The sequence below is a fragment of the Phascolarctos cinereus genome, unplaced genomic scaffold, assembly GCF_003287225.1.
Source record: "Phascolarctos cinereus isolate Bilbo 61053 unplaced genomic scaffold, phaCin_HiC Scaffold_5;HRSCAF=322, whole genome shotgun sequence".
NCBI lineage: Eukaryota > Metazoa > Chordata > Mammalia > Diprotodontia > Phascolarctidae > Phascolarctos > Phascolarctos cinereus.
The window spans coordinates 207,186,722-207,209,474 of record NW_027555958.1 but is presented as its reverse complement, the minus strand read 5'-3'; the positions used below and the strand labels follow the sequence as shown (position 1 = coordinate 207,209,474).

General features: G+C 34.7%; 1 protein-coding gene across 3 annotated transcripts in view; it reads left to right on the top strand.

Annotated features, from left to right (window-relative positions):
• The window catches only part of PHF3 (PHD finger protein 3), a 93,057-nt gene that overhangs the window by 18,184 nt on the left and 52,120 nt on the right, over positions 1–22,753 (top strand). For 2 of the 3 annotated variants that reach the window (XM_021000490.2, XM_021000491.2), the window contains exon 2: positions 1,281–1,549. The exons of the other annotated variant lie outside the window; for it this stretch is intronic. In XM_021000490.2, coding sequence (XP_020856149.1) covers positions 1,306–1,549 — 244 coding nt within the window. In that variant the 5' untranslated portion in view covers positions 1,281–1,305. The remainder of the gene's footprint in view (positions 1–1,280; positions 1,550–22,753) is intronic. 3 annotated transcript variants of the gene reach the window in all.

Genomic DNA, 22,753 nt, shown 5'->3' with positions numbered 1-22,753 from the left:
AAGGACATTATTGAGTAAGATATCTCAGGTGTTTTTCCTTTAGCCATTTCTACCGTTTGATTTAGATATTTTGTTTTTGCTGTTTGATCTAGATATTTCATTTTTATGGAGAAAAAATATCTATACCCTTCAAGGAATTGTTAGTGTGGGCTGGACAGCAATATTTTTTTCAATTCTTGTTCCTAGTGATTATAGAAGATTTAGGGATAGCATGGCTAATAATTATGGCTCATCTGATTATGGCTTAGCATTTACTGTAGTAGAATTGAGTGCCTGGGGATTAGGTCTTTTGATTAATAGAATTTTCTGGTATTAATCAGAAATTCTCTTTTTTGTTGAAAATTTTTAAAGTGTATTAATCTGATTTTTGATAGTCTAAATTGTATTGAAGTAGATATTAACCTAAATTAAATGAGCATTAATCAGAAATTTCCTTTTCTTTTGAAAAATGTTCTAAATGGTGTTAGTTCACTTTTATGCCTGTAGTAAATTAGGATACTGATCAGTGAATATTTGGTGGTCGATCTTTTAGTACTTGAGGATGTTCGTTCTGGATAACATTCATGATTGATACAGATGTAGAGAGATTGAGGGGAAGCTGTATCAATTCCTGGATATGTGTGTGTGTATACACACAGACTCATGAAGTAATTTTAAAAATTAACATTGCTGTTATCAGTTGCCTCTTTTTCTTGAAAGTAAATGCACAGGAAATTGGATTTTTATGCTGTGTGCTAAAAATCTTAGTGTAGTTTAAACTTTGACTTTCTAGAATGCTTTGTACATATTTTTAAAGTTCACAGTGCTTTACAAATAAACTGAGGTTGATATAATTTTCACAGTAATGGCATAAAATGCTTTTAAGAGTGTAATTTACTTTCAAACTTACTCTATGTATATTTTAGGTGTTATTGTAGAAGATAGTTTAAATTTAACTTATCTAAAACAGACTTAAAATGGGTTATTGTATTTAGTTATATAATTTGAGATTTGATGATTTTTTTCTTTTAAAAAAATATAAATATCTTGTAGCCTGTCAACAGGTAAACCAGGAATATGCCATTCTACATGCATGGTGAATCAATATTAATAAATATTGGTTTTGAATTTCCAAATGCATAGTCTACAGCAGTGAGAATTTTTTTTAAAAAAAGAAATAATTCAGAAATACCTTAAGTGGTCTTTTAGACTCAAAACAGGAAAAAGAAAATAATTTGGTTTTAGGTGATTTTACATTTGATAGCTTTATTTCTTATGATATTTTTTTTGTCTTTCTATAGGGCTGAAAGACACACAGAAGTCTTCATGGATATAGTTGATACATTTAATCATTTAATTCCTACTGAACACTTAGATGATGCCCTATTTCTAGGATCCAACCTGGAGAATGAAGTCTGTGAGGATTTTAGTACAAGTCAGAATGTCTTAGAGGACTCGCTGAAGAACATGCTCAGCGATAAGGATCCTATGCTAGGATCTGCGAGTAACCAGTTCTGTTTGCCTGTTTTGGATAGCAATGATCCCAATTTCCAGATGCCTTGTTCAACAGGTAACTCTTATGATCTTTTTTTTTTAAAGTCTGCAATTAAAATAAAGTAATTTTTAGCAGCATCCTTTTTGATGATGAAGAAAGTGAATTTACGATTCTACCCTTTATAGCTTAGAGCTTCTCAGGCATCAGAATAAGAACTTACATCAAATTGAGCCTTCCTGACTATTCTCTCCGGAAGGTTGTTGAATTTTCTTCTGGGACGCTTTAAATTGTAGTCCTGTCTGGAGCCACAGGGGAAGGACTAAAGAATCTCTCAATGTCACTTCAGTCCTCTCTACTATTTATTCCAGTTTATATCCTTGATGTGCTTTGTGCAGGCACTCTCCTCACAGCCAGAAAAAAATGAATCAAAATCTGTAGCATTGAAAAACCAGAATATGAGAGCATTTTATGGGGCACGATATGATACTTTTATCATACTTTCTCATACCCTAATCGTGGTGGTGAAGGTGTTTTAAATGATAGGTTTTCTATGTGATATTCTATGGTAGAATGGCTACTAGTACATTCTTTCAAAGAAGTATGGTAGAAGAATTGTAATAAGAGTACCTTAATTTAGACATCATAGAAAGTGTACTTTTAGAATAGAAAAGGCAGTGTGGTATGTGATCAAAGTAAAGTGTTTTAAAAATCATTTTAAAAATTGAAATGACTAAGCTAGTTGGACTGGCAGTAACTTGAAGGACATTTACATTTTTGTATAAATACTCTTCAAAATATTACAGCATTTTGTATTTGGGAAAAACCGCAAGCTTTCTTTAAGTAAGGAAAGGAATAACACTTTAAAGCTGTAAAGTACAAATTTACTGGTAATCATATGTGTCAATTAACTTAATAAAAGAGGAAAGAAAAAAATCTAATACCTTTGAAAAGTTTTTTTTTAACTCTTTCCATAATAGTAGTTTCTCAAATGTATGTTGGACTGTTTTTCAATGACTTATTTTTTTTTTTTGCAGGACTTTTCAAATGAATATTTAAGTGTGAGCAAAATTTTCAATCTAGCTGATTTTGTTCTGTAAATATATAAGTTGTAATTTAGATGTAGGTGGCCCAATCCTGCCTTTGTACATTGAGTGTTTCACATTTCATTGTTTAGACCAATTCTGCTACCTACAGTTTGAAATTCTTTCTGTTTCACAGTCTAGTAATATGAAGATCTTGAACTGCTTGTGGTTTTTATAAATAGCTCTAAATAACAGAAATTTCTTTGATGTCACTTAATTTTACATTAAAATATTTTCATTGTTTTCTAAATGTTTTGAGGCTTTTCCAGTTTAAAAAAATTTTTGTTTTTCAAGGTTTTTATTTTGGTACTTAATGTTGATACAGTGTTTCTAATTTATGTTTATGTATTTGTTGCAGTTTTAAAAAAGTTTCCTTTGTCAGCTAACTTAATTGGATTCACAGTTGGCACTTGATGCACCCATTTTTCTTCACTTGCAAAATTCTAAACCTTTCATTGTTTTGTAAGGTTTTTTTTTCTTTGGTGATTTGTTTTGATAAGAAGTTTATGACTTGGGATTAAAAGAATTAAATTGTTAAATTTTATTATCACCATCAGTAAAAGTTTTAGGATTCTTGTTCATTTACTTTGTAAACACTCCCTCCTTCCCATCAAAAAAATGCTACAATTTATAATTTATGAATCAATATTGCTTACTGCTTGAAGTTATCTTTTGGAATTTTACATTTTGATTTGAGTGAATCAAGTTTGTATTATTTTCAGAATTTTTTACATTAAAGTTGTTTTGGAGTATTTACTTTTTATAACTCTGATAAACCTGTTTGTATTTGTTATTAATATTTCTATACAGATAGGTTCTTGAAATATGCAGCAGCATTTTTTACAGGTCTTTTAAAATAATAATTCTTTAATGTCTGTATTGCTTTGTGTAGCATGAACATGGGGGGGCGGTCCTTGAACTAGGTGACCTTTCAGAGTCTTTGGTTATTTACATTTTCAAGTGATATTGGGAAACTTAATTCATTGAAAAGCATCTGGAGAAGTTTCCTTGTTAATGAAAACTCTGTGTTGACAAATGTTTTGAAGGTTAAAGTGGTTCACAAACTATTAAAATTTTTGTTACAATGAAAAAAAAAAGATAAGACTTTAGAAAAGTATTTTATCTTCCTGGGTCTACTACCTCATTTATTTGGATTGGCTGAAAATGAGATAAATAATATATTTGTATACTCTTAGAGGAATATAACTGGTAATTCTGCTTCTTAGGTGAACTAGCGAAGTTCCTGTTGTCCTGTTGTCGTAAAGTCCCAGGCTTTCCTTGGTTTTGGTAAAGTGATTGAACAACTCTTAATAATTTATCTTTTCAGTTGTAGAGATTTCAAGATTGTAATTATAAAGCATAGAGGGGGAAAACACTTTAAAAAGTCAGGTATTGTATTTTCGTTAATGTGGGTTGAATATTGCTTTATTCACAGCAGATGAGGCCTGTGCTCAAATTTGTGAAATAGTTTAATAATATCTGATACAATATATAATCCTAATTAATTTTCTGTTGGTAGTGAGTTGTAACTGTATCATAGTCACCTTGCTGGCTACTTTTAAATTCATTTACTTTGGTCTGTTTTAAATTCTACCATGGTTTACTGTATTTCTATATTAGTCCAAATTTTATTTAGCTTATGTTGAATATGTCTGATTTCAGTTTTTATTTCTTGTACCTTTATGCAAAATGTTTTCTCACTGTTCTTTTGTCCCTGTAAAATCAGTAATGTATTTGAGAAACACTTGGCATAATGCCACTCTCTGTGTAATTTTTAAAGTTGTTCCTTGTAAATACTAGTGCTTAGTCTTTTATATGTGAAATTTTCCTGCATTTTTAAAGTTTTATGATAATATACTTAAGGTCATGTTTAATAATAGAACAGCATAAGTGAAAGTTTGGATTTTTGTTTCTTGACTAATTTTATTTACTGCTGATTGGCCTTAATTTAATCATTTAATTTTCATGAGTGTTTCCTTGGTCCATTTTTGGCAAATAGAAAGCAGGTTCACTCATTCAACAGCTATTGTATTATCCACTATACACAAAAACAAGGCCAATTTCTTGGACTGGTAAAATGTGTGGTGTTTTCAGTAATCCTAGGCTGTGAATCATGGAACCACCACCATTTTAGAAGAATCACATTTACATTTGACTCCTAAGGACAATGGAAGGATCTATAGTTGATATGAAGAAGGTGTAGCATATTACCAACAATGTTTGTATAAAACAGTGGGATAAAAGACATCATCAGGGACATATGTGACTGAAAGAAGAGGTGAACCTTTTCATGCTTTAAGAGTGAGGAACAGAGATAGACGAACTAGGGGAATAGGGGAAGACTTTCAGTATGTTAGGTAGAACCAATCAGCCATCCTTTCCATGAAAGGAAGAACCTAAAGAGAGGTACAGAGCTGTGCAAGTCTGAGGAAGAAATGTTATTTTCTGCTTCAGTAAAAGGGGATGAGGTATGGGAAATAAGGATTTTCTTTACACTTTTATAAAAGATTATATTATGCAACATCTCTGAAAAACCCAATGTAAACTTTCATAGCTTGGATTTTAGTTGCTTAAGAATCTTCCATAGTAACCCCATTCCTGTAGAACAAAGTGCTCCAGTATCATAATTTCAACTATTACATTTGTGTGGAGCCTTTTAATGGAGTTAAGCAGTTTATGCTCGTATTAAAAAATTTACTGTATCAGCTTAATTAAAAAATTAAAACAAATTCTAGAATCGTTTACTAAACAGAACTTTTCATATCTGATTAGATTGTTACGGGTATCTCTAATTGAGATCATGACCCCCTTGTATTCCTCTTGTTTATGTCCTCCTATAAAATCCTTCACGGGCCTTCCACTCATGCTGGGAGCCTTCCTTTAGATCTCTTGACATTGAAATAACAGTGGAACACCTAGGATGCCCATAGATTAGCCTTCTCATTACATTATAGCACCACCTTTTCTGGGCACACATGTCTCTAATAATATTCTTTATAATACTTATGTAGTCATATCTGAACACTTTCCCAATCTTTGTCCTGTATTGCCATCTTCTCTGTAAGCACATCTAGGATTATGATGTTAGATAAAGTATTTATTAAGGACTTACTATATGCCAAGCACTCAGTTAAGTTCAAAATATGGTGATTCCATTCTCTTTTGACAGAGAAAATAGTTTGTTATAATGGTTTTTACACATGTTTTTCAAATTCTTTCATTTGTAACCCTTTGATTTTCATTCTTAAATGCCTTTGAGATGACTTTGCTTGGTTGGATATCTTGCCAGTCTTTCTTTAAACTGGTTTTGCCTTCTACTATTTTTTTCTTTATGACTTAAAACCAGCCATCCGTCATTCTTTGTAAGGTTTTACAAGCAAGTTTATACTCTAACCTGGTGTTGCCTGTTGGCAAGTGAATCAGATATTTGCTGACTAAGGCAATTTCTGGGTTCTTGTGAATTTCTGCATTGGTTAAACTTCTGGATAAAACTATGACAATCAGCATTGATGTCATTTCTGTTTATTTCCCATTACTGATTTTTGGTTACCTGTTCACTTCAAGGTTGCTTCTGCTTTATACTATCTCTTTATTGTTATTCTTTTAAAAAACAAACAAGGTCTGATCTTAGCTCTAACAAGTGGATTCACAGTATATGGTTGACTCATACTTCACTCCCATATTAATGGCAATTTTTTTCTTCTGTTAAGTATAACCTTTTTAGCTCTTTGTGCTGGTATTTGGTGTTCAGCATGTCCAATACCTGATTATTTTTAAGAAGAAAATGTTCATGCTTTGGAGGCATGTGGATTCTGAATATGTCAGATTCTGGTTACCTTAATTGCATACCATATTTTGTCATTCTCTTCTAATTTGATAACAGTTTGATCCTTGCTTGATCAAGTCAGTATTATGACTGCACACAGATACCTGATTTGGGGAATGATTCCCATTTTGCTAACCATTTATTTTTCATCTGTCTTAAATGTAAGGAATTTAATTTTTTGTGAAGTTTATTATGTTCAGTGCCTTCCAACTTTGTTCTTGAAGACTCATGCTTTATAATTATGAGGTACAATCAAGATCAGAGGCTGTAACTTAGGTAAATGTTACATTTTTCACATCAGCTGCTTAATGATGAATATCACCAAAAGTCTTTAATCTTTCTTTATATTTACTCCTGAATCATGTTTTCAAATATTTTCACTCTTCTCTCCTCATTTTTGCATTGCAGTCACTCAGTGTGGTTTAATTTGGGAAGTTTGATAGAATTACTCTCCTTCCTCATTTTCTGTAACAGATATTGATAAATAATACATAGTTCTCATAGTGGTCTTTTTTTCAAAAGGCTTTGAAGAAAGGTTACCGTGACTAGGGGCATAAGAGTTGACTAGTGTCCCATTAGATAGTGTTTCTTGCTTTTGGATATATGATAAAACTCAATCTTGTCAATTCTTTTATTTCTCTGTTCAAGTAATACCCATGAGCTTCCTTTCATTTAGTTGCAACTTCTTTCTAGCTGCTGGGTTAATTTATAATTTTATGATTAGAATGTCCAAGTTAATATAAATTTAGTTTCTCCAGTGATTGAGTGAATATATTCACTTGGCAGTGATCTTACAGTTACAGTACTTGTTCTTAAATTAATGTTTATAAACAGTCTAAAATTATGTGATTCTTTGTAACCTTTGCCCCTTTTTCTGACAGTCTATTGCTATCAGTGAAGAAGTAGAAGAGGGCTATATAACTGAGGACCAGAGGACCGTGTTATATTTTCTTTGATTCATGGTTTGTCATAGTCAAGGATTTAACCTTGGAGTGACTAATCTATTGATGATAGGGTTGTTCTGGGAAAGCAAAGTCTGTAACTAGGACAGTTCTTAAAGCCTCTTCAGTATGATGGTCTGCAAGAGCCAGTGTACCTATCATCGTAAAATTAGTCACATCCATGATGCGATGAATCATAGGAGTAGGACTTTGGGCAGGTTCTGAAGTACTGTAAAGTGACTGCATAGAAATTTAGTCTCTAATAGGTTATTTTTGAAATAGCTTTCCTTGTTTCTGAAGTCTTGAAGTGAAGCCCATTAATTTGAACAATATTATATTAAAGTAGCTTATATTTAACTTTTTCTTATTTTGCTTCTCAAATGGATGCTATGATTTTATTTTTATCAATGAGGGAGCTGGGGGTATTTAACTAGATGTAGAAAAGAAAGTAGTAGAGGACATAGAATTGTAAGAGGTAGCTTAGTGTAATGTAATGATAAATGTGCAAGATTGAATTTAGAGTTAAAGACTAGGTTTCAGCCCTGCCCCAGCTACTTATTCCCCCAGGAACATTGGGCAAGATGCTTAAGGAAATTGAGACAGATGACCCATGATCCCTTCTAGCTCTAAATCTTTGATCTTATAATTTTATAGCTGGAAGGTATCTACTGTAGTAACCTTCTGAAATTTCAAGGAAATTTTGGCCTAATGAGGTTGGCATTCGTTTCAGGTCACACAATAAGTTATAGAGTGAGGAAGAGAGCCAAGGCTTGTGACTGAATATAGTTGTCTCTTTGATCATTTTCTTAACAGTATTTGACAGGTTATTTTATGGAAAAAGGCATAGTGTTACTTTTGTGTCCTTTAAGAGGACAGAATTCACCAATGAATGGAAACTATAGGAATCCATTTCAGCTTTTGTAAGAGCTTTTAATATTTAGATCTTTCTGGTTGTTTCTTTTGCTTATTTTATTTATTTTTTTAAGAAATTAGCATTTTTCCATTCCAGTTCTTTTAAATATAATCATAATGTTTTAAATTTCTAGGTAAATCCATATATATAAAATATTGTATATTGAATTAAATAAAGTGTGTGTTTGTGTGTGTGTGTGTGTACACACACACACACACAAACACACTGTTATATTTTATGTGGGCACAGTACGCTTCCCAACAAAACCTCGAGTAATACATCTTCCCTCAAAGTTAGTTGCCTAAAAACATTCAAGCCAAACAGTAATTGTGACTTATATACACCATTTTCCGCTTTTGGAGTTTATTGATTCTTAACGGAAAAGATATGCTATAAATTTGATAGTACTAACATTGACCTTTGTATCTGATAGGATCTCCTGTTGACTTTTTTCTTTTAACATTTCTGTAATTGTGTGTATTGTTTCTTTGATTTTGCTTTCTTTCATTTGCATGTTAGTCTTTGTTTTGATTCTTCTCAGAACCTACAGTTTTTTGAGGAGATAATAAGGGAAAGCATGGGAGACTGAAATGACAGACATTTTTCAGAGGATGCTTTAATAGTGTAGTTTTTCATTATTATTGATTCCAGTTAGTTGTAGGCTGTTGAAGTTCATGTTCAGAATGGAATGAGCCTGAACTGATAAGATTTCTCCTCTTATTTCCTCCATCCCCATCAGTTACCTTGCAAACTACTCTAAGTCAAGATGAGTTCTGGATAAGGTTTGCCAAGTAAAGTTCACATTTCTTGACATTCAAGGTACTCTACAATTTAATATTATGCCCCCTCCATCCCTTCTTATATTACCATATATTAATTCCCCCTTACATACCCTGTCGAGCCAAATTAATTAGATTATTCACCTTTCTTTTTAAATGCCTTACACTTTTCCTTTTTTTTTTTTTTTTGCCTTTGCTTATTCAAAGCACATTTCAGTGCTGGAAATGACCTCACCTATGTAACCCAAAGTACCATCCATCCTTTATGTGCTGAAATGCTGCCTTCTCTAGGAAATTTGCCCTGTTGCCACCCCTACCTGCCCCTAGTTAATAGTGACCCTTTATTCTTTGTACCTCATTTGCACCTCTTTTATGTACTTTTATTATTTTATATGATTTATTATATAGTGTTTGTGCATGATTGTAAGTTCAATGAGAGTGAAAGGCTACACCTAACCTGACACTCTTAAAGACTTACCATCCTTCTACTCCAGGTTGTTAAGCTAAATCTTTAATCATATATCATCTTGAAGTATTGTTGCAACTGTAGTGTGATTTTATTGTCATGGATCATGATCAATTATTCACAACATACATATTAGGAAGAATGTTGGAAACTTAAAGTACCTTTGATGTTGAAGGGATGTCAACATACTGTAGCTACTGTAACCTCACTTATATTCTTGCTGTTGGTGCATCTGGGGTTTCTTGCGTAAAGGTATTATCCTGAATGGTGTTTACTAGTTGAAGAAGTTTTGTAGAGTCCTTAGAAATACAAGTATAACAATGTACACAATTGGTGGGAAAGTGTACTTTTAGTTGTCTCTCTCTCTCTCTCTCTCTCTCTCTCTCTCTCTCTCTCTCTCTCTCTCTCCCTCTCCCTCTCTCCCCCTCTCCCCCTCTCTCTCTGTCATTTTCTCTTTTATACTTTCTCACTTCCTGGTTTTTTGTCCTCTTCATATTTAAAAAAACGCCTTTCCTGCAACCTGCTGTTCATTTGGCTACTCTTCTCACTGTTTATCCTTTCTAATAGCTGTTCCTTACCATTTATTCTGCCCTCATTTGTACAACTTCCTGGGAGGTCTCATCCTTCAATTCCCTGATATTTTTTTGGTGCACATCTTGACTTTAGCATATGACTCTAGAGGCCATTTCTTCCGTGAAATTCTTTCCTCCCTTGTCTTTTATGATCATGTAATTTCATTTCTACTCCTTTGATTGTGCCTTGTATGGTTCTACTTCTTGCCACTTAAGTTATTTTTCTCCAAGATTCCTTTCCTTGTTCCTCATCATTGTTCTCTTTTGTTAATATTATTGACTGCCACACTTCAACTATTAGCACTATGCAAACCATTACCAAATCTGTGTCTTTTACTTCTTTGTACTCTCCAACTTTTGGCTTGTATTGCCACATAGCTTCCGGACATTTTTACTGGTTAGATAGAATAATGTGTAAATCAAACTCAACACGTGTAAAACTCATGCCATTATCTCTGCCCAAACTACTTCCATCTTCTGATTTCCCTTATTCTCCTGGCTTGAAAGCTCAGCTTCACACTTGACTCTTCTATTATTTCCTACTTCATATCCAAATGGTTCTGAATTCCTGTCATTTCCTTTTTCACATCCTTTCAGTACAGGACATTTTATTTTTTTAAATGTTTGTAAAATATATCTTTTATTTTGGAATGGCTTTCTCATTAGTTTCTTTTCCAGGCTCCCTTCTCTGGGTCATTCTGCATGGCTTTGCCATATTAATCCTCCTAAAGTAAAACTTGAGTATTTATTCCCTCAGTTTTTTGCTTTTCATTCATTGCATATGGGGTAAAATCCAAACTCCCTTAGTCTTGACTTTTAAGAGTAGACAAGGGATATTCTCTTTATAGGGTTAGAAGGTAAATGTTTATATTGGTTTCCTTTTGTTGAAATAAAACTAAGAGGAGTTGAGGCCTTCCACTCCTTATGATAGTGATTGGCATATTTTGGGCAGTCTAAAGCCAAATGATGACTAGGTTTGGAGGAGAGAACAATTGGCAGGAGAAAGCAGGATCATTGCTTAGTTGGAATTTTTTTTTCTTTTTTTGACAGACCCAATCTGGAGAAAAAAATTTATTTAGGTAATAGCCCTAGTATTGGAGGTTTTTGTTGTTGTTACTATTATTCACTTATTAGATTTTGGGGGGGGGTGCCTTGACAACTAATATAACGTTTTAATTTTAACATCCATTCTTCATTGCTGAGCAAAACCTTGGTTAGCATTTTTTATGAATGGTTCCCTTATACTGATTAAATAGCTCATGAATAAATTTCAGGGGAATAGTTCTAATGGGCAGTTTATGTTTCAGAAAAAACCCACAATGAATATGTCAAGGTGTATCTTTCTTTTTCCTCCCTCTGCTTAAATTCTGTGCCTTCATTTGTTATTCCTGAGGTACTCTATTCAATTTCAGTGTGTCACCTACCTGTTTGAGTAAGAAATTGTTTTGTAGCCTTTAAGTGGTGTTATAATTTGAAGAGTTATAATTTGCTTATAACTTCTTTCTCCCCAAAGAATTAAGGTATAGTAGGATAGGCTTTTAATCCTAATGTTTTAAAGATAATGGCAGATTTGCAGATATAGCATTAATTTTTCAGACAAGAGGCCAACAGATTTAGGATAGAAAGGTTTAATTTTTAATTTATTGAGAATGTCTGAATTTGTTTACTCTGTAGCAGTTATTAGTGACCTTTCACTTAAGGTCACAAAATCTCAAGGGAATTCTAATATGATATAATGTGATTTGGTAATTCTTCATCTTCTTTGCTAACTAGGAGAGTAGTTTGATCCAGATAGGTAAAATGGAAGTAAACTCTATGTAATTCTTTGTAATGTAGCTATGGGCTCAGAAGGCAGCAAAAGAAAAGAAATCTGAAATGTATTTGTTCGGCCAATTTTTACTAATAAAAATTTGTTTTCTAGGAAACTGTCTTAGGATAAATAAGAGTGCTGTGTATGTATATGGTTGGCACTATACAAAAGTTTTGGGACCTGGTTAGGGGGTTTCCACATACCTGGCCTAAAAATATTATTTGAAAAAATTTATAGATTTTCTAAAACTATACCTGGATGATTGTGGAGGGTGGGAGAAGAGGAAGGGAGAATTAATTGTGTGTGTATATGTGTATAAAAATAGGTAGATAAAATTGGCCCTTCTTCCAGATAAGTGCACCTCTCCATAAATGGGTGATAATTCGTAGTCATAAAATGCTTTTCTCGTAATCTCCTTGTGGAGATATTCTAGACTATGGATGATTATCCCCTTTTTACAGATTAAGATACCTGTTCAGTGAGTAAAGTAATTTGGCTGGGATGATACAACACACTAAATGCCAGTGCTAGGGTATGAACCCAGGTTTTATCCAGTGCCTGATTCCATTGCTCTTTTTGATAATCATGCTGCCTTTTTAAGATAATTTAAGGTAATTCAAGCATTTAAAGAAAGTTTCCATGAACTTGTTTTATTTTTTTCTCCCACAAGTGGAGGCAGGTGCATATCAAAAGTGTATTTAATATTTTTATGAGTTTGGGTGGGTCCTTTGAGATAAATTTGCTCTGGGAACTGCCCCACAACTAGGAAGACTCTAGTCCTGCCTTTGCCACTACTGGCTGGGCATTTTCTTTACTTTAGGAAACTGTCTAAGACTATAAGTTACTGAGAACTTAGTAAGCTGCAATGGTAGAAGGAATTTACTTATTTGAACTTACTTATGCTAATGAAATTACAGGTCTAATTCCTATCTTTATCTATACCTGTATAGACGAAAATAATAATAGACAGTTAGGTGATGTATTGAATAGGGTACTAGACTTGGAGTAAAGTATACCTTAGTTAAAATCCTGCCTCAAGACTCTTACTAGCTGAGAAATCCTGGGCAAGCCACTTTAAGCCTCTCTCAACCCCAGTTTCCTCATCTGTAAAAGAGCAAATAATAGAGCTCAACCTCATTGTGTTGTTGTCAAACACACATGTAAAAACATTCTGTAAATATGGCTGTGATTTTTACAAATTTATTTGCAATACAGATTATTTTGTGTTTGTCAGCTTTTATTGTATTGAAAAACTTAAGAGATGTTACAAAAGCTTCTCGCTACAGTTTGAACTGGACATTCTGCCTGCAGGGTTATTTAGCACTTAGAGATACTTATCTTGAAAGTCAAAATCTCAGAATTTCAGAGTTGAAAGTACCTCAAAGGTCATTAAGTCCTGTTCTTGCCTGAACAAGAATCCCCTCTTAAGGCAGCTTATTCCACTTTTGAAAAGTTCTGATCTTAAGTAAAAGCTTACCTAGCATCAAGTCTTAATCTTACTCTTTACAACTTAAAACTTTCATATATCGATCCTACTAATTCTGTTATCCATAGCTGAATGGAAAATGTCTAATTGCTCTTCCACATGACAGCCCTTTAAATACTTAATGATAGTTACCCCCTTCCCCACACATTTTTTTAAAAGCTTGTCCTTTTCTGGACATTTTCCAAATTACACATGACCTTCTTAAAATGTGGTATCCAGAACTGAACATAGTACAAGTATAGTCTGATCAGGGCAGAGCTCAGGAAGACTGTAGCCTCTTTTGCCGAAGACAATATGCCTCTCAGTGAAATCTGAGCAGTCTTTTTGGCTGCTATAATGACACTGAATTCATTGAGTTTGCAGGCTACTTCAATAGACTATGCCTAAATCTTCTCACAAGCACTATTATCTAGTTATATCTCCCCTATCTTGAACTTATGAAGTTGATTATTTAACCCACTGTAATACTTTGCATTTATTATTCAATTTTATCTTATCACATTTGACCCAACATTCCAGGCTATTTGAGATCTTTTTAGATTCTAATTATTATTTAATTATGTTGATTATCTCTTCTTGCTTTGTATTAACTTTAAATTTGGTAAACTTACCATCTTTGCCTTCAAGTTATTTGTAAAAATGGAGATGAAATACTTTTAAGACCTACTTCACAGATTTGCTTTAAGTGTCAAATGATAAAATGTATATTTTGCAAATTTTAAAGCCATATGTAGATCTTCTCTTCTTCCTCTTTACAATTTCCCTGCAGTGATCTCATCAGTTTCCAGATTCAGTTATCATTCAGACCCATTTATACAGCCCTCTACCCTTCCCTCTCATTGTACCTCTGCTGTAGCTCAAATAGCCATGTGAAGATGCTTCTACAACAATACTAACCCATTCAGAAATACCTGTACTTTTTAAACTGTACTCTTATTAAATGCTAAGTATGACAAAAGAACTGATACTAAATAATAAAAGTCATACGTGTTAAGTATAACTTTTATCAGTCTTCATTAGACACTCCATGTGCATATCTCATTTAAGCATGCCTAAAAATTTTCAAAAAGGATAGCTAGATAGAGACTCAGTGGATAGTCCTGAAGTCAGGAAATCTGAGTTCATATCCAACATCAGACACTTATTGAGGCTTTGTGACTCTGGGCAAGTCATTAATTCTGTTTGTATCCCTGTTTGTGACTGTGCAAGTAACTTAACCTCAGTTTCCTCATCTGTAAAATGAGCTGGAGAAGGAAATGACAAACTGTTCCAATACCTTTGTTAAGAAAACTCCAAATGGGGTTGCAAAGAGTCCAACATGACTGTCCAACAGCAACAAAGATTACCTTGCCACAGTGAGGGGGCCAGTTGAGATTATGTAAAGTAAATTTGTAATGGACCTAAATTTGAAATTTTGTGATTTTTCTCTAGCTTCTTTTCAGCGCTTGAACAGAAGAAAAGGCATTGGATGTTGGGAATAATCCAAAGCTGAGTCTTGGCAGGGCAAGATCAGCAATAAATAGTCGGGCAAGAGACTTGAGGGGACAGTGTGGAGTTGAACTGTTTCACTAAGGGGTTAGGATGTAGAAGGGAGAAGAATGTAGCCAGTGCAGGGGTTATGGACTGAGAAAGAATTTAGGAATTAGAAGGATTAAAGGTCACTATAAAGAACAAGGGTAGAAAGTATCGTATTGTTTTAAGTAATATGCTGAAAAGAGAACTCTTGACATTAATTTTGGAATGTCAATTATTGCATTATACCTTTAGGGACTATTGAGATATGTAGGACTGCTTGTCCTTATAATTAAATGATCTTAGATGGCTATTCTAATGCAGTTATTATGAATGCATGTTGTATTCTTTTCCCTGTCAGCTAGGTGGTGCAGTGGCCTCAAGACATTCATTAGCTGTATGATCTTGGGCAAGTCCCTTAACTTGTTTACTTCAGTTTCCTTAACTGTAAAATGGGGGTAATAACACCTGCTTCTAATGGTTGTTGTGAGTATCAAATGTTTAGCACAGTGTCTAGTGCATGGTTGGTGCTTGCATGCGTGTGTGTGTGTGTGTGTGTGTACATATGTATATATATGTATACACATGCATACATATACCCATGCACTTAATTCTTACTCCTTTTTTGGTGTTACTCCTCTTCCCTCTTTTTTCCAGTAGAATGTAAAGTCTTTCAGTATAGGGACTAATTTATTTGCTTAATTTAAAACTTGTTAACTCAGTGTGAAGTGAATTGTATTGCTTTTAATGTGTCTTCCTCTAGCAATATCCAGCCAACTCACTTTACTAATTGTCTGCTTCTAATCTCATGTGAATTGGGAAATTAAATAACGAACCTGTTAATAATAATTATAATAGCTAACATTTGTGTAGTACCTTACAAATATCTCATTTGATCGTCAGATCAACCTTGGGAGGTGGATGCTATTTTTATTCCCATTTTACAGATGAGGAAATTGAGGCAAACAGGTTAAGTGACTTTTCCAGCTAGGGTCACAGAGCTGTGTTTGAGGCCACAGTTGAACTCTGGTTTTTCTGATTCCAGGTCCAAGTCTCTGTCTGCTTTGATGCTCAGCTGCCTCAGGTATTAGACCTTGAATTACTACCTGAAGGATTATCCTGGGAGTAAAGTGCTCTCCTAAGTAACTATTTACTAACTGAATAGAGACTGAAGCTTTGAGATGTTAAATGACTTGGCCAGAGTTACACAGCTAATAAATGAGGAGAATTTGAACTTCAGTCTCCTGACTTCTAAGACTAGGATCCACATTATATGTGAACATTGTCCCAGTAGGTAGGTTTCCTTGTTTTATGTTCCTATTGAGGATGCATTGGCAACCTGTAGTTTGGTGATTAAGGAAATCTAGGAAATTAGTTTTTAATAGGGCCTTAGGTAAAACTTTCCCATTTTCTTTTCTGCACCTTCTCTAATCCACCCACAGTGACTTTGCCTTTCTTTCTGCCTGCCCATATCACCTATTTCCACATTCAGACCAGGGTTACCTTCCTTGAAATGATTTCTGTTTCATAATTGCCCCTATATGCTCTACCCTTTAATAAAAACCCAAAGGAAATCTTATCAAGGTATTAGACAATAGGAACACCATAATGATGAAAGTATTTTAACTCTCCTAAGGTGTACTTGAATTTTGAAGCAGAACCTGTTCCAAATGAATCAGTTGTGAAATGTCATAGAGATGTCGACCAGTTTCTTCTTAGCAACCTTAGCAACCACTCTATACTTAAAAAACAGCAACAACAACAGTCCTTTATTAGCTCTCTACTCCTTAGTAGTAGGGACTAGACCCATGATTTTATTAATTTAAGGGAACTTTTGGATAGTAAGCCACCTCTACCAGTATAATTCAGTTCATTTTTTGCAGTTTGTAGCCTTAGAAAGTTGTCTAGTCAGCACTGAAAGCTTTACTGACTTGAACAGCATCATGTGGCCATTACATGTCAGAGGCTACTGTTCTGCTACAACATACTACTTCTCATTGCTTATCAAATAAAATATAAACTCTTAGTCTAGCATTAAAGGTCCATCTCAGCCTAGCTCAAACCAATCCAGTGAGCTTCTACTATGTTTAAAGCACTGCGCTAGATTTAAAAAAATAAAACAAAACAAAAAAACCAAAAACGTTCTCTGCCCTCAAGGAGCTTACATACTTCTGTGGTGGGGATAAAATATAAGTGTATTTGTGATGCTTTGAGAAGAGAGTGTGAGCACTAACTACTAAAAAAATCAGGAAAAGCTTTCCATAGGAGATGGTACAACCTTGAATGAAGCTAGGCTTGTGAGGGACAGAGTGAGGATGATAGTATTAGCTAGCATTTTTATAATGCTTTAATGTTCACAAAGCATTTTACAGATGTTTTCTCATTTTGTCTTCGCAACAGCCCTAGGAGGTGAAACTGAAGCAAACAGTTTAAATGACTTGCCCAGGATCAAACAGCTAGTAAGTGTCTCAGGTGATGAGAAAGTTTATTAAAGGCTATATGCTTGTGCAAAGACATGAAGGCAGGAGATAGAGTACAGAGGGGAAGGGAAACTTTAGGTAGACCAGTTTTTTTTTCCCCAAACATGGTGACCTCTTTATTTCCTATTTCCTTTTTTAAAAAAATTTGTTTATTTTTAGTTTTCAACATTTACTTCCACAAGATTTTGAGTTCCAAATTTTCACCCCATCTTACCCCTCACTCACCCCAAGATGGCATGCATTCTGAATATCCCTTCCCCTAGTCTGCCCTCCCTTCTTTCTCTCCCTCCCTTCTCTTATCCCCTTCCCCTTCTGCTTTCCTGTAGGGCAGGATAGATTTCTGTACCCCATTTCCTGTATTTCTTCTTTCCCAGTTGCATGTAAAAACATTTTTAAAAAAATGTTTTTAAAACTTTGGGTTCCAAATTTTTTCCCTTCCTCCATCCCCACCCACTTCATTGAAAAGGCAAGCAACTCAGTATAGGTTATCCGTGTGCAGTCATGCAAAACACTTCCATAGTAGTTGTTATGTTGTAAAAAACTAACTTTATTTCCCTTGATCCTGTCCTCCCCCATTTATTCTGTTCTTTCTTTTGACCCTGTCCCTCCTCAGAAGTGTTTGCTTCTGATTACCCCCTTTCCCAATCTTCCCTCCTTTCTATCAGTCCCCTGCTCTCTTGTCCCCTTCTCCTCTTATTTTTTCTGTAGGGTAAGACAGCTTTCCATACCCAACTGAGTGTGTATGTTATTCCCTCCTTGATCCAAATTCTGTGAGAATAAGATTCACTCATTGCCTCTCACCTTGTTTCCCCTCCACTGTAAGAGCCTTTTCTTTTCTGTTTTTTTTGTGAGATAATTTACCCTGTTCTACCTCTCCCTTTCTCCTTCTCCCACTATGATCCTCTCATGCCTTAGTTTATATTCTCCCCTTCATCTCCAACTCACCCTGTGCCCTCTATATCTGTCTGTCTCTCTGTCTCTCTCTCTCTCTCTCTCTCTCTCTCTCTCTCTCTCTCTCTCTCCATACATATAATTTTTTCCCTCCAACTAGGTAGACCAGTTTGGCTGAAATTTGGAGTAACTAGGGTCTGTTGGCTTCCTAGTCAACTGTGTTACTACCAAGCAGAATTATTGACCCAGGTCTTCCCTCCTCCTCATCCTACTCATGTTGTCCCTCATGCTGGGAATGGAAGATACGGCTTTTTGTTGAATAATACAAATTGTTGGGAGTGGGAGCATCAAATGTCATGCTAAGTGATATGGATTAGCTAAAATTGTTAATAAGGGAAGGGCAACATTGATAAACTTATTATTTCCTTTCACCTTTATTTACTATTCCCCCAAATGAAAAATATAATTTGTTATTACAGTGTTATATTGTATAGTTTTTCCCAAACTTTATAAGACAAGTCCTGTTTAGCAATCTGAAAAAGAAGACCAAAATATAGATTTTTTCCTGCGATCCTCGAAAGGGCTAATGTTAACTCAACCCAAGGGGGTTGTTCACAGGGAGACAAAATTTCAAGTTAATATTTCAAAATGAAAGTATCACCTAATCTGGTAGTGTTATCAGACAGGAAAGGTTTTTTGTATTTTCCTAAACTATGTTCCATGGACATCCTGAAAAATACAGATATTTCTCTGTTTGGAAACACAAACCCCATTTTTATGAACACCTAGAACGGAAATTGGAAACCTTACAGAAATGTGATGCCAGGTTTCTGAATTGAACACAGTTCTGTTTTGTAGAAGTGGTGGATTTGGGAGGTGGTGGCAGTGGTCTGTTCTTAAAATATGATCCCTGTTTTTGGTGATTCATTTGGGACATTCCTTTTACTTAATTACTTGGTCCAGATTGTTTTCTTCTTTTCCCTCTGACATTTCCACAGTATTTTAGGGGAAACAACAAAATAATTTGGACATGTTTAATTTAAAATGCCAAGGGGAAAGAGGGATGAGGGATAAGGAGGAACAGCAGAGAATTCATGTGAGACTGGAGTTGAGAGAGATCATATATCATGTTATATACAGAAGATCTTCAAAACAACTCAGTTAAAATAGGCCTTATATGTCTTCATTTTACATTTGTAACTGAGTTTCAGAGAGGTATATGTATAGTTAGACAATTAGCATATATGAATAAGCACTCACTATGACCTAGCTACTGTGCTGGCAATACAAAAACAAAAGTGAAATGGCCCATCCTCAGGGAGCTTATATTCTATCAGGGAAGACCATGTGAATACATCCAAGTAAATACAATGCATATACAAGGTGAAAACAAAAGTAGTTTGGGGAACTCTAATTTGAGGATTCAGATAAGGCCTCATGTAGGAGGTGACATTAGAGCTTAGTTTTAAAAGGAACTAAAAATACTAAGAGGTGAGGAGAGAGCACATTCCAGGTATGGGGGTGGAATAACCTGTGCGTCTGTAGGAGGTAGAGTTTCTTGTGTAACACAAACAGGTATGATGATTTGGCTAAACTATAGTGTACATAAAGGGGAGTAATGATTAATAATCTGAGAAAGGTGGGATCTTAAGTTCAGGCAACCGTGCCCCCCCCCCCTTTTTAAATGGATGAGGAAATTGAGGCTCAGAGAAGTTAATTAACTTACCTAAAAAGTCCTAGAGTTAGTAAGTATCTGAGACAGGACTTGACCCCAGGTCTTCCTTCTCAGCCTAGTAACCTACTGTAGTGCCTCTGGAGCCATATTGTGAAGGGTTTTAAATACCAAATGGGAATTTTCACCTTCCTTACTCCACATTCCCTTCTCTTTCCATCATGTACTGCTTGCTATTTTATTAAGGAAATGGGAATTTTAATAGGGATGAGGGAGAAAAAAGGGAGTCAGAGGTAATCTTCAGAGATAAAGTCTAAAGAGCTGGAGGGAGTCTTAGAGATCCTCTACTTCAGGAGTTCCTAATCTTTTTTTGTGTCACAGATCCTGTTAGCAGTCTGGTGAAGCTTGTAGGGCTTATTCCAGGTAATGTTGTTAAATGAATAAAATAAATAAGACTACAAAGGAAACTAATTATCTTGAAATGCAGATATCAAAATATATTTTTTAAAAAGTTCACAGTCCCCAGGTTAAGAGCTTTTGATCTAGTCCAATCCCCTTGGGGGTTAGTCAGTGGAGTAAAGTTATTTGCCCAGGCTCACACAGCTAGTAAGTGTCAAGTGTCTAAGGCCAGATTTGAACTCAGGTCCTCCTGACTCCAGAGACGGTGCTCTATCCACTGTGCCATCTTACTGCCCCCTTTGTTTGTTTTTGTTAATAATTTATTTTTAGTTTTCAACATTCACTTCCAAAAGATTTTGAGTTTTAAATTTTCTCCCCTTTCCTCTCCTCCCCTCCCCCCCTTAAGATGGTGTGCAGTTTGATATAGGCTCTACTTAATGTTCATATTAAACATATAAATTAGTCATGATGTAAAGAACAATTAGGACTAAAGAGAGGAACCATGAGAATGAAGCAATAAAACAAAACAACAGAGGAAAAGGTGAGCAAATAGTATGCTTCCGTCTGCATTCAGACTCCATAGTTTTTTCTCTGGATGTGGATAGCGTTTTCCATCATGAGTCTTTTGAAGTTGTCCTAGATCTTTGCTTTGCTGAGAAGAGCCAGATATATCAGTCAGTCACCACACAGTGTGGCTGTTACTATGTACAGTGTTCTTCTGGTTCTGCTCATTTAAGTGCATCAATTCAAGCAAGTCTTTTTAGGTTTTTTTGAAGTCTGCCTTCTCATCATTTCTTATAGCACAATAGAAATCCATAAACCCCTTGTTTTTAAAAATTACATTTTTTGGTATTCTGTACTTGATAAAAATAATGGAATAAGATTATTTCCATGTATATGGCAAAATGGAAAAAAAGGATTGCATGTGCAAATGAGTCTCCTTTGCTCAGAGAGAATACAGTAAATTCAATATTTTGATTTCAGAACTGTCCTACTTGTTTGTCTCCTGAATTTCTTTTTCTGTACATTTTACATAAGGCTACACTTCACCTCTTCTTTTTAAAGACGTCCTTATGGTAAGCACACACCTCCATTCTCTCTTTGTAATTTAAAGTACAGTTCTGAGTTTTAGGAAGGGCCTTGATATATATATATATATATATATACACTAGAGAGCTTGCAGAGATTAATGACTAGGGCGATTAAAGGCCTTGACATCATATGGCTGTACTTAGCCTAGAGAAGAAGTCGTCTTACAAACCCTGTAACTGTCATCAAGTATTTGAGGGGCTGTTGCATTTTAATAAAAAAAGAAAAAAAATTGCATGTATGTGGCACAACATAAAAAGAATACTCAATATAAAACCATGAATTTCCATTTCACGCTAGGTTTAAAAAAACTAATAAAAACGATACTTTGTTTTCAAAGCTTACCTGCTTTTCTGTGCTTCCTTCTAAGTTTTCTTTTGTTCTCTGCTATGCCCATTTTATTTTTTTCTCCCTCCCTCCCCACCTCACTCCAGAGAAGGCTACTATTAGACACAAATGTGTATATACATATGTGTGTGTGTGTGTGTGTGTGTGTGCTCGTGTATGTAAAACCATACCATACATACTTTTGTCAGTTCTTTCTGTGAATGTGGATAGCGTCTTCCTTCATAGGTCCTTTTTAGTTGCTTTGAGTATTTGTAATACTCAAAATGGCCTAGTCTTTTGAAGTTGTTCTTAGAACAATATTGATTTACTGTGTATGGTGTTCTATTGCTTCTCCTCATTTCACTCTTCATCATTTCATGCAAGTCTTTCCATGTTTTTCTAAAATCAACCAGCTCATCATTCATTTCTTATAGTACAGTACTACTTTCCATCACAATCATACACCACAACTTGTTTACCATTCCCAAATTGATGGGCATACCCTCAATTTACAGTTCTTTGCCACCAGAAAGGGAGCTGCTATAAATATTTTAGAACATTTAAGTTCTTTTCCGTTTTCTCTTAATACCTTTGGAAAACTAACCTAATAGTAGCATTTCTGGGCCACAGGGTAACAGTTTTATAACTCTTGGGCATAATTCCAGATTGCTCTTCAAAATGGTTGGATTAGTTCAGTTCCACCAACAGTGATGAACTAGTGTCCTAGTTTTTCCATATCTCCTCTAACATTTGACATTTTCCCCTTCTGTCATTTTTGCTGATCTGATAGGTGTAAGATGATATCTCGAAGTTGTGAATTTGCATTTCTCTAATCCATAGTGATTTTAGAGAATTTTTTTTCATATGACTATATATAGTTTTGATTTTTTTTCATTAAAAAACCACCCATATCCTTTGGTCATTTATTAATTAGGTGGGGAATAACTAGTATTCTTAGAAATTTGACAAAGTTCTTTATATGTTTGAGATGTGAGACCTTTATCTTATAAACTGTCTATAAAATTCTCTCAGTT